The 12,598-nt window shown below is 46.3% G+C and overlaps 1 protein-coding gene across 4 annotated transcripts; it reads right to left on the reverse strand.

Annotated features, from left to right (window-relative positions):
- Window positions 1-271: 271 nt before the first annotated feature.
- LOC123051250 (uncharacterized) lies at window positions 272-8,935 on the reverse strand. 4 transcript variants are annotated; one of them, XM_044474085.1, is made up of 10 exons: window positions 8,094-8,931; window positions 7,657-7,982; window positions 4,615-4,684; window positions 4,413-4,504; window positions 3,609-4,340; window positions 3,365-3,517; window positions 3,035-3,290; window positions 2,893-2,963; window positions 2,479-2,601; window positions 272-971 (listed from the first exon to the last, which is right to left on the reverse strand). In XM_044474085.1, the coding sequence occupies exons 1-10, from the start codon at window positions 8,833-8,835 to the stop codon at window positions 633-635; spliced, it is 2,904 nt and encodes a 967-aa protein (XP_044330020.1). In that variant the 5' UTR covers window positions 8,836-8,931; the 3' UTR covers window positions 272-632. The 4 variants fall into 4 exon arrangements, 3 of the variants coding, with proteins under 3 accessions (XP_044330020.1, XP_044330018.1, XP_044330017.1); XR_006423988.1 differs by having other exon boundaries at window positions 902-971; window positions 3,035-3,133; window positions 3,232-3,290; window positions 3,609-4,504; window positions 8,094-8,935; XM_044474083.1 differs by having other exon boundaries at window positions 3,035-3,281; window positions 3,609-4,504; window positions 8,094-8,933.
- Window positions 8,936-12,598: the final 3,663 nt, after the last annotated feature.

Here is a 12,598-nt window from a genome sequence, read left to right on the forward strand (position 1 = left end):
GTCATCCCCTTCCTATCTTTTTTCATAAGCCATCTTTCTTGTTCATTGAGGCTTATAAGCTAGTTATAATCTAGAAGTCTCACTGCCCCGTCACGACATTTGTATGTGCACAGAGCAAATATGATCACGACATTCAACTGTTTTGTTTATCGGTAGGGATTGGTTGCTACACAGGCTTGCGATTAAACACGAATAATGTTTTTGAACTCGCAATGGTTTTTTACCTTCCCGCCAACCAATAGGCACCAAAATGCTTTTCGAGAACTCGATGTACAAACTGCCTGCTTTATTTCACTAGGGCATATGCTCATACAGATCTACAAAATGCACACTCAACATACTAGCTCAAGCATGCCAACCAAAAAACACTCTACTATGCTGGGAAGAAATGGTTACTCTAGATTACATACACTATTGTCACATGAGCGCAGTTTGCTGGGCATGAAATCTCACAGTTCGTAGCCTGCTACAAACTTGGAACTCCGGTTAAAGGATACGCTTTCCCAGGCCACAGCTCTTCTCGATCTCAGCCCAAACAAACTTATACTGCATTCGAGGGCCAGAAAGGAAATCAGCTGGTCCCCTTCCAGTTAAATGTCATTGCGAACAGCACTGTGTCAGCCGATATCCTATTAACCTGCAAAGTTAGGTTGCCTATCACCGCCAGAAGAATCATCCTCTTGGCTCTCATCAACCATGGGGTTGCTGCTGGAATTAGACAAGGGGGGAGCAGCATCCTCCGAGGATGAATCCATGTTCGTTATCTTCCTCCTCTTCTTGGAACTCAAGGATTTCATTTCATGACGGGAGCGTTTCCGACCCTTCCTTTTGCCCCTTGGCAGACCTTGTTGCGACTCGGAACTACCCTCTTCTCCCGGATATCTTTCAGCCTGGTTTCTTGTCTTCTCTGTTTCCATTACATCGGCCGATGAAGGGTCGCTTTCCACCTTACGTCGTTTATTCGGATTCATCTGAAACAAAAACAAGTCGAACCCTCATCCATCAGACCAAGCACAACATCTGAAATAAATTCAGTAGAATGCATCTTCAACCGTCAGACAATATATAATCCTTTTGGTATGGCATGGCTACTGCAGTAAAATACTTTTCATGCATGGTCTGGTTTGGAAACAAATATTATACTTTACGTTTCTTCCAGCAGACAGCTAAGTAGTAGCAAGTAAGAAAGCAAAGATTACGTTCTGTTCTATTTTTCCTGTTTGCAGCAAGCTTGTACTCCCCTTTTTTCCTACGGAACTAATTTATAGGGCAACATAAAATTGAACTTCCAAAAATCAGACAACTTAGTTAAATGAGTTTATATGATGATTTTATCCCTAGAAGCTAAACACTTGGTCACATGAGTTTACATGATGATTCTGTCCCTAGAAGCTAAACACTTGTTTAAAACCTAGTTTTAGCAGTTGTAATCCTTATTGTAACAAACGTTGATACAGGCAGCGTCTAAATGGGATAAAAATCTCCCTCATCAACTCTAAAGACCAGGGAGTGATTTAAAGTTAGTAGAGGACCCCAAAAATGCGACGTACAGCACTGCATTCATGTCAAATTCTTGTGTTTTCTCCTAATCCTGCACTCCTGGAATTCTCTGTGTCATGTGGGGACAGGCCCATCGCATCACACCCATCATCAAACCACAGCAGTCACACCAGGGGCACAGGACCAGGTGTGCAGACTAGTGTCAGAGATAGGGATCTCTCGCTCCTATATTACTTGTTAGTTTGCTAGCCCTTTAAACTGAGTAGACATCTCTTCCTCCTAATTATCTTGTTAATTTGCTAGCCTCTTATAAGTTGAGGTGCTATCTCCCGCTGGTTATAAAAGACCTAGCACTTCATTTGGAAGAAAAAAGCAAGAAGTTATCTCCCATCTCATCTAGCTCTCTTCTCTCATCCCTACTCTGCTTCATCGCCTACTCTGGCTATCAGAATCTTACCAACGCGGTGGAACGGCTGGCTGTTCTCCAGCCAGCTTCCGCCCACTGCTTGTGGCAGTCCTTAACCTCAGTTTGTAACATTTTGATAGTAACACTGAAATGAAGGATTTTTAGGATATGAAACCTCTGTTTGCTAAGTATGTAAATTTCTCCTTAGTAACAAGGCCAAAACCAGGGTTTTACAAGTTTTGAATTCTTTTTGACCCGTTTGGATCATCCCAATCATGCCGCCATGGAGTACTAGTGTGCTATACAACATAGTGATAACCTTGCAAAATGACAGCAACAAATTTGGTTCATCTTGTGTGTGACATTTGAAAATGTGAACAAGAAAGAAATATGCCGAGTGACTCAAAAGTCTCAAAACCATAAGCGGGAACAGATACATGTGTCTAGATACGGAATCTAAAACAAGTAATTTGGGACGGAGTGAGTACTTGTTAAGGGTGATAAAATCAGTGTATTACTCATACAGGGAAATACAAATACAAATATGGATAACTTTGAAGAGAAGATCTCACCTTTGGAGCCTGGTAAACAAGGTGAGCCCACTCGCTCTTTGTCCTGAGACAATCATCGACAGCATGCAAAAAGCTGGAATATGAATAATCTTCTCCTTTGGGTTTAACTAAATCCCTCCAATGCTGAGAAGTAATATAAAAATCAGTGTGAACTTAAGAAAAATGAAGAAAAAATATTGATTTTACAACCTTCAACTCTTGCCCAAGTCCACTTACAACCTTCACCTCTGAAATCGGTTCACTTTTGGATGGGGCCAAGGTTGTAAAGCGAATGGATTTCATAGTTTGGGGTTAAAAAACAGTTTAGGAATTAGGAGTTGAATGTGAACATTGGCGAGAGTTGAAGGTTGTAATAAAGTAGACTCTTTTCCATAAATGAATACCATACATGAACTGCTTGTGTAAATAACATACCTCACCGATAGCATCACACAGTTCGTCATATGTTATATTTCTGTTCCTACTGATGATTTCATCAATGAATCCTGTAGATAGATTGTATGTCACGCTCACGGATGTCTACAGGGGGAAAAACAAAATGAACTGAACAACATACCAGGTAAACTGCGCGGAAGACCGCTATCCATCCGATCGTCCTTTTCTAACCCAGTGGTAGCTTCGTTTGAACACATACCATGATTTTGCTCTTCCAATTCTGCATTGTCAGCTAATCTGCATGAGTCCTTCACAGAAGGAGTACGTTCGGTGCTATAATCTTTATGCCTTCGTTCAACAAGAGACACCTTTCCTGACCTCTTGTTGTCACCATTATCTCTCAATGCGACGTCATCTTTGTTTCGCTTCTTTAACACCTGTGCAAATAGTATTATTTTTACATAAATGAAATGAACATACATTTATGAAATTCAGTACAAGTGATTCTTACCGGTGTTTGATCCCTTCCTCCATGTGCTGAAGACCGCTTGGAAAAAACAGACGCTCCAGTTTGATGTAGCATCTGGCTACCTGTTTGTTGGCCACGTGTCACCCTTGGTACTCTTGGGGAGCTATTTAATTGTTGATGTAATAACAACGCCAGCTATGAAAAATAAGTAACAGGAAGTGAGAAATCCTTTAACTTGTTTATCAACAGAAATATTTGATAATGGAAACTTCATTATAATTCGCACCTGTTCATCACTCAATGAAGCTGTCGCATCAGAGGCTCGCAACTCAGTTGATGCTGAATTAGTAGAGCCCTCTTGTGTGACATGAACAAAGCGGTGATGGGTCTTGTCTTTTTTCTGGGATAAATTGGAAGGCATTGCCTTGTTCCGAGAATGCAATGGTGGCACTTCTCCATGGAATGATCTTGCTGTGGTGCCAGCTGTCATAGGTGTCTTTTGTGACTGCTCCTTTGAGGCCGGTACTCTAAGTTTGGCTGAAGGCACATTTGATTTGCTTGTTTGAGATGACTTTGGTGCAGAAGAAAGGGAGCCTTTCAGTTGAACTTTCTCAGAGGACCTACTAAATTCTTTGGAACTCTCAGCAGAATGCTTCACAGAATCATGTTTGCTATCAGCAGGAGTAACCAACCTCGTCTGTTCCTTTTTCATTAAACGGCCAGTCTTCCCTCCTGATGATGGTTCTGCTGAAACTAAAGAGTGTGATATCTCAACATGGGAATGTGTAGGACCAGAAGAGGTTGTGCAAGCTTTCTGAGCACCTAAAGCTGAGTTTTGCTCAGGTATTGTGTGCATCTGACTTTTTGTCACGGAATTTAGAAGGTCAGAGCCTGAATCAGAGATAGACTTGGCTGAACTTCTTTGAGTGGTCAAAGAACCTGCACCAATCCCTTGACTTTGATTATCGCTCCTATGCTCATCATTAATGAGCTGGGTAGCCTTTGTTCTCTCACGATCCTGAAAATTAACCCCTCTCTTAATACTCTTTGATTTTGACTGAATCGGCAAAGCTAGTACACTAGCAGGAACCTGCAGATTTGAAGAAGCTTGATTTGGTTGTTTCTGAAGACCCACGTGCACTTTCATGGAACCAGCATGGATACGCGTACCTCCATCCATTTCTGCAACAGTGTAATGTTACAATCATAAGTAACACTACAGTGTTTCAAAGGTATTTTCATAGTCATCAAATCATAATTCTGCAAAGATAGCAGCTGGGAGCTTTAGTTACCTGCATTCACTATGCCGGATTGTAAGCCCACATTATGGCTTCCTTCAATTTGTTTCTTACATATGCTAACCTGCATAATCAGTATTCTGTAGATGTCAAGAACTAAACACACTTCATAAAATAGACTGCAGATCATAGGAAACAACCTTCAGAAACTCAAGTCACTGAATTAAAAGGATATATATATTTATTCCATTAGATAAAAAAATCAAACTTATGAAGTTTGACATGAAACTATAATCTGTAGCCGCTTGTGACGTAATAAAGAACATAGGCTAAAAGCGACAACTCTACAAGCTAAATATCTGCATATGGCGGTATATCAACTATAAAAATCTTGTTAGCCATTCACTTACAGTAAAGACCGTACATTAAACAGTATTGCCAAAGATGCTAGGTGAGCAGAAGCATGCTACATAGTGCCTAGATGGCCACTGTGCCATTATAAAGAGACATGGTTGGTAGACAATTTCAACAAGAACACACAAATAGATGACCACCAAGCTACCCTTTTGCCCTAGGATGCTACTTCACTCCTGATGATTAGCGGTGTCATTCCTGCCACTCCAATAATCAGCAACAAAACGACCACCACTGTGGTAGCAAGCGGCAACAATGCGACGGCGACAGAGGTGCCTAAATCATTCCCAGCAGCAACGCATAATCGACGGCAAGTCAGAAGACTCCACAGCGTCGCGTCGCTAGCCATTTTCTTCCACCCTATCCAGCTCTGAAGCACTGCCCAGGCGCTGTCTTTGACCACTTCCGACCGCAGACCATTTTTTTATAGTAAAGGCAACAAACAAGCTAATATTACTGACACCATCAAGCACCTCACATTTTCATTCCAAAACATATTTAGCACAGAAATAAACAGTTGGCGCACTATCACAGACTAACTCATTTAAGAAAAACAATACTGACAAAAGATGCATCAACATAAAAATTGTAATAGAAACAGAAAGGGCAACACAAAGTCTCTTCATCTCTATTCTGCGCCAGGAAAATAATGAAGTTCGCTCTTTTTGGATCAGCTAACCGAATTGCATAATTTTCTTTAGGACACCCAACAGTAGTAGCTTGACACACTACGCCATTTGACTGGTCAAGCACAAAAAATACAATGCTTTAACCATCAATATTTTATTTCCCTCTTATATGATATCCTCTTCCTCACGCATCACCCCTGACTCATGTTGAGTTCGTTTGACCACCTGGTGAGGCACAGCCTTGATGGCAGAGCAATCTCTCGTGCTAGTGCCACCTCACGACAATACGCCCTTTTTGGCAGAGTATCACCACCACCTCAATGCTGCTAGAGAAGACACGCACTAGAAGATTTAATAGTTCTTGGTTTTGGATAAATTCAGTGTTGATCTAATCAAGTGTTTTTTGGGTTAAATTATATTAAATCTCATTATGTGTTTTTTACGCCACCACAATTCAGTGGCCTCCCACCCGCTTGACAATTACTCCCTCCGTAAAGAAATATAAGAGCGTTTTAGATCCCTAAAGTAGTGATCTAAATGCTCTTATATTTCTTTACAGAGGGAGTAGCTGCCAACTTGATAACAGTGCCCTTACGCCCTTGCATGAAGTTATGTCAGACCAGTCAATCTCTGATTTCCATTACCCTCAAAGCAACTTCAGCCATCCCTTATCCCCTACTTTTGGGCTCTGGGGCAAGAAATTCACTCCAACCCTCCCCTTACTCACCTCCATAAACCAGGGACCCCTCCTCAACCCAGTTTCTCACTACATGCAAAAAGGTAGGGACCATCCCCTCCCCCGAAAAACACCAATGGCCACTGTTTCCTTTGCTGACCTCCGAAGTTCACCTGAGCACGTCGGCATTTGGCAGAGCTCACCAAAGCCCACCGCAGGAGTTCACCGGAGCCCATCAGAGCTCGCCGGCTGCCAACTACTAATTTTCCTTTTCCTCTTTTTTTAATGTGGAAAGAGAAGAAAAGGGAATTGGGGGGCTGGGTGGAGTGCAGTGCATGCGAATAAAAGGAGGCCCCTAAAGAGAGAGCGAGAACCTCTAAAAAAGGTTTAGGGGACTGTTTGGAGTTGCTCCCTTCAGATCATGTCGTCCAGCATTATTCTGAATAACAATTATTCCAAGTGTGAACATCATTCACAATAGAACCATACATTCTCACAAGGTTTGACTTGCTACTTGTTTTTCATGTGGCTTCGAACAGGAGAATATCCAGTCTAGGATTCCAGTACATACGTCATCGTCATTACACAAAAAGGTAAAATATAATTACTCTACTCCACTTCAATTTTTTGGAAGCCCGACATTAGCTGTCAGCTCTAATATGGCATGGCATGCCAGAAGGTATTAATGGGATAGCCATCCATCACAGCAAGTTTTTCGTAACTGAATTCTATGTTCATATCCACGCATAGTGTCATGTCAAATGTCACATGCCACAACCAAGATGCATTCGCAACTCTAATTATCACTCTGAAAGAGTGCGATCGCTAGAATTCACAAGATATGGAGATTCATTCAACTGTTGAAATTAAGGTCATGTAAGAACCTAAAATGTAAATAGTTTATAATGATTTATTATTAACCTATGTGGACCAATCGAAGTACTATGGGAAGCCAGGGCATGGAGAACAATTCACTGCAAATATTGATGCTGTTTGGGATGAAGATACATTGCAGGTGGAGGAAATCAGGTGCTAGAGGCAGGGAAATCCACTGTGCCGGCAAACAAGAAAACCATTTTAAGGTACGCCAATCTAAAACTAAATTTAGTTAAGCTGATCAGGACAAGTGAAGTAATTACATTTAAAACAGGCTAATTTTGAGGTAGCAGCACAACACGACTTGTATGACCACATAACAGATTAAACTCTCTGGATGTGTGCTCTTGAAGTAGCAAATGGCCTACTGATTAGTCAAAATGCATATTCCAGCAGAATATAAAGTAGAAAACAGCACTCCCATGATTTTCCAAACAAGCAACACTAAATGAAGGCAATGGATTTAGTATTATGCGGTTTAATTGCATACAATACACTAACCTCTGCCTTGACAAACCGTGAGTGTGCTTCTTGTTCTGCCACAGCTGATGTAGCTCTACCTCCAGAGGAGATCTCCAGTTTAATAGACTCCTTAGGTTCTTCCTTTTTCAGCATCCTTGGAGCTCCCTCAGAACTCCTCTTCTCCCCACTCAGTTCCAAGGATTCCTTCATCTTCTTATTAGCTTCAACAACTACTTTAAAATCAGAATTGGCCATGGTTATATCGGCAAACTGATCCTTGTGCCTGATATCAGGCATGTTAAGATCCCCTTTCGACTCAAACCCATTATCCTGTGTATCAGCCTCTGCGGCGATCTTGGATGCTCCTAAAATGAACAAACTAACAATCCATAATCGAAACGTAGGCAACATCGTTGAAAAACTAACTGTTATGCGTGCAGTAACTAAATAATAAGAATCGTGGCCAAACTATTCACCTTTTGTCTTAGCATCTGTCCTAGGAGGAACTTCTTTTGCGCCTTCAGCCTTCTTGCTTAGGGTTTGAGCATTCTTGTTTCCCTTATTCCCAATCGGGAGGGATAATCTGGCCGCTGGAGCTGGCGCCGTCTCCTCCCGCTTCTCCCTGGCCATGGCGAAAAGAGCGTCGGCGCCGTCCTTGTCCTTGTCCTCGGCCCTCTTGTCCTTGTCCTCGGCCCAGGAGGGGAACTCGCAGTAGCGGAAGCCGAATTTCTTGGGGACGTAGCCGGCGCAGCGCCAGAGGGCGGCGGAGAAGGCGGTGGAGGAGGGGGGTCCGCGGAAGAGGGAGGCGTCGGCCCCGCCGCCGGGGAGGCCGTGCACGTGGACGCGGGCGGGGAGCGGGACCTCGGCCCACCTGCGGTAGAGCGGGGGCGGGCGGTGGGTGGGCAGCTCGGCGAGGAGCTCGGCGACCTCGGTCTCGTCGGCGGAGGAGGGGGCGCGCTTGTGCCGGCAGTTGTGGCAGGAGAAGGAGGTGTGCACGCCCCGGACGTAGCGCGCGCACCGCGTGTGCACCCAGACGCTGCAGTCGTCGCAGCTGACCATCTCCTCGCCGTCGTCGAAGGTGACGCCGCAGGAGCAGTCCACCGTCCAGGAGCCGTCCACCCAGTCGTCGGCGGGCGCTGGGGCGGGGGCGGGGGCGGGCAGGGCCGCGGCCGCGTGAGGGGCGGGCGGCTCCGGGCGGTGCAGGCGGCCGCCCTTCATCGGCGGCGAGGGGGGTGAAACCCTAGGTTCGATTCGCCGGGTTTTCTCTGCTCGTTTGGGTGGAAGGGGAAGGAGGAGGTGTGGACGGGGGAATGCTCGGGCGGAACGGAATGGGGGGAAATGTCCGATTTACCCCTCGGGAAGGGATCACGATCATTGTTTCGATGGTGAGCGGTGACATGTGTTGGGTTTATGGAGCAGGTGGTTAAGGGTATCCCAAATCAACTTCTTAGGGATATCCAATTCTATGTTTGGTTAGAAGAACAAAAGATGGATAGGTTGTTGAGATATGAGAAGTGCATCGATGCACGCACCACATCCACGGTGCATGTGGAGTCATGATTTGAAGTGCCGAGCGTGCTAGTTAGAGTATAGGCAGACTTCTGGAGAGCGAGATGTAGCGTATATGCGTATTCAATCGGCACCACCCAACACACTAACCTGACACGAGCAGTACTCATTCAGGCGAGAGTACCAAAGACGACCATTGCAATGGAACATTGTATAACATAAACACCTTTTCACCATGGATGTATTTAAGGAGCATGCAGCCGGACCGATCCCTGGCAATGCCTTTTCCCACCACACAGAAGCGCCTCCCCGTACTGATCCATTGTCGTTGTGCTAGAGCTCCTCATCTGCTTGTCGTCTGCCATTGATCATGTGCCCAAGGTCGGGACAAGGTGGTTTGTGTCGGGAACAGACCGGAACCCAGGCATCCGCTTCTACAAATGTCCTAATCAGGCGGTAAGTTGGACTGAACTTTTTCGATCCATCAAGATGAGCTCATTTTTCTGTTTCTATTAACCATTTAGTCCGAAAAACATAGGACGGAGGCCCGTGCGATTTCTGGTTCTGGGAGGACCAGTACGCGTTCTTCACCACTGGTGCTGGCATCAACCTTCTCATCGAGGCAGCTGGAGGTGGGAGCAACATCATGTTTGGGATGGGCCGTGCCATGGACGACATACGCATCGCAGCTAGGAACACGATGATGATATGCTTGTTCATGCTCTTGGTGGTGCTTGCCAAGGCAGCCGGCGGGCAGTAACGAAGCAGAGCATACTGAACCGCGCTGCATGAGTCGAGGACGCGCGCCCCGTCACCTGAGCCTGCTGACACCACGCCTCTGTCCCTTGAACTGAACGTCGTACAGGAAGCGCCGGAGAACTCGACATCAGGCAAGGGGCAACCCTGGCCCCGCAGCGTCGGGCCCTAACCCAACGGTTGCATCTCCTACGAGCCCACACCTACCACCGAAGCGGCCCCCGGATCGGCGTCGCCCAGGCGGTAGGACTGGACCACACTGCATGAGTCGACGGTGCATGCACCATCGCCGGAGCCTGCCGACGCCACACCTCCGTCCCCAGAACTAAACATAGTGCAGGATGCGCCAGAGGACGAGACACTGATACGTCTCCGTCGTATCTACTTTTCCAAACACTTTTGCCCTTGTTTTGGACTCTAACTTGCATGATTTAAATGGAACTAACCCGGACTGGCGTTGTTTTCAGCAGAATTGCCATGGTGTTATTTTTGTGCAGAAATAAAAGTTCTCGGAATGACCTGAAACTTCACGGAGAATATTTTTGGAATTTATAAAAAATACTGACGAAAGAATCAAGACCATGTTGGGAATCGTAGCATAATTTAAAATTTTCCTACGCTCACCAAGATGCATCTATGGAGTGTACTAGCAACGAGGGGAAGGGAGTGCATCTACATACCCTTGTAGATCGCGAGCGGAAGCGTTCCAATGAACGTGGATGACGGAGTCGTACTCGCCGTGATCCAAATCACCGATGACCGAGTGCCGAACGGACGGCACCTCCGCGTTCAACACACGTACGGTGCAGCGACGTCTCCTCCTTCTTGATCCAGCAAGGGGGGAGGAGAGGTTGATGGAGATCCAACAGCATGACGGCGTGGTGGTGGATGTAGCGGGTCTCCGGCAGGGCTTCGCCGAGCTTCTGCGAGAGAGCGAGAGGTGTTGCAGGGGAGGAGGGAGGCGCCCAAGGCTATTGTATGCTGCCCTCCCTCCCCCCTTTTATATAGGCCCCTGGGGGGGTGCGCCAGCCCCAAGAGATGGGATCTCAAGGGGGGCGGCGGCCAAGTGGGGGGGGGGACGGTGCCTTGCCCCCCAAGGCAAGGGGGAAATCCCCCCCCTAGGGTTTCCAACCCTAGGCGCATGGGGGGAGGCCCAAGGGGGGCGCCCCAGCCCACTAGGGGCTGGTTCCCTTCCACTTTCAGCCCATGGGGCCCTCCGGGACAGGTGGTCCCACCCGGTGGACCCCCGGGACCCTTCCGGTGGTCCCGGTACAATACCGGTAACCCCCGAAACTTTCCTGGTGGCCGAAACTTGACTTCCTATATATAATTCTTCACCTCCGGACCATTCCGGAACCTCTCGTGACGTCCGGGATCTCATCCGGGACTCCGAAAAACTGTCGGGTTTCCGCATACATATATCTCTACAACCCTAGCATCACCGGACCTTAAGTGTGTAGACCCTACGGGTTCGGGAGACAATGCAGACATGACCGAGACGCCTCTCCGGTCAATAACCAACAGCGGGATCTGGATTCCCATGTTGGCTCCCACATGTTCCACGATGATATCATCGGATGAACCACGGTGTCGAGGATTCAATCAATCCGTATGCAATTCCCTTTGTCAATCGGTATGTTACTTGCCCGAGATTCGATCGTCGGTATCCCAATACCTTGTTCAATCTCGTTACCGGCAAGTCTCTTTACTCGTACCGCAATGCATGATCCCGTGACTAACGCCTTAGTCACATTGAGCTCATTATGATGATGCATTACCGAGTGGGCCCAGAGATACCTCTCCGTCACACGGAGTGACAAATCCCAGTCTCGATCCGTGCCAACCCAACAGACACTTTCGGAGATACCCGTAATGCACCTTTATAGTCACCCAGTTACGTTGTGACGTTTGGCACACCCAAAGCACTCCTACGGTATCCGGGAGTTGCACGATCTCATGGTCTAAGGAAAAGATACTTGACATTGGAAAAGCTCTAGCAAACGAAACTACACGATCTTTTATGCTATGCTTAGGATTGGGTCTTGTCCATCACATCATTCTCCTAATGATGTGATCCCGTTATCAATGACATCCAATGTCCATAGTCAGGAAACCATGACTATCTGTTGATCAACGAGCTAGTCAACTAGAGGCTTACTAGGGACAGGTTGTGGTCTATGTATTCACACATGTATTACGATTTCCGGACAATACAATTATAGCATGAATAATAGACTATTATCATGAACAAAGAAATATAATAATAACCATTTATTATTGCCTCTAGGGCATATTTCCAACAGTCTCCCACTTGCACTAGAGTCAATAATCTAGTTACATTGTGATGAATCGAACACCCATTGCGTCCTGGTGTTGATCATGTTTTGCCCTAGGGAGAGGTTTAGTCAACGGATCTGCTACATTCAGGTCCGTGTGTACTTTACAAATATCTATGTCTCCATTTTGAACACTTTCACGAATGGAGTTGAAGCGACGCTTGATATGCCTGGTCTTCCTGTGAAACCTGGGCTCCTTCGCAAGGGCAATAGCTCCAGTGTTGTCACAGAAGAGAGTCATCGGGCCCGACGCATTGGGAATCACCCCTAGGTCGGTAATGAACTCCTTCATCCAGACTGCTTCCTGTGCTGCCTCCGAGGCTGCCATGTATTCCGCTTCACATGTAGATCCCGCCACGACGCTTTGCTTGCAACTGCAC

Source organism: Triticum aestivum, chromosome 2D (assembly GCF_018294505.1).
Source record: "Triticum aestivum cultivar Chinese Spring chromosome 2D, IWGSC CS RefSeq v2.1, whole genome shotgun sequence".
Classification (NCBI taxonomy): domain Eukaryota; kingdom Viridiplantae; phylum Streptophyta; class Magnoliopsida; order Poales; family Poaceae; genus Triticum; species Triticum aestivum.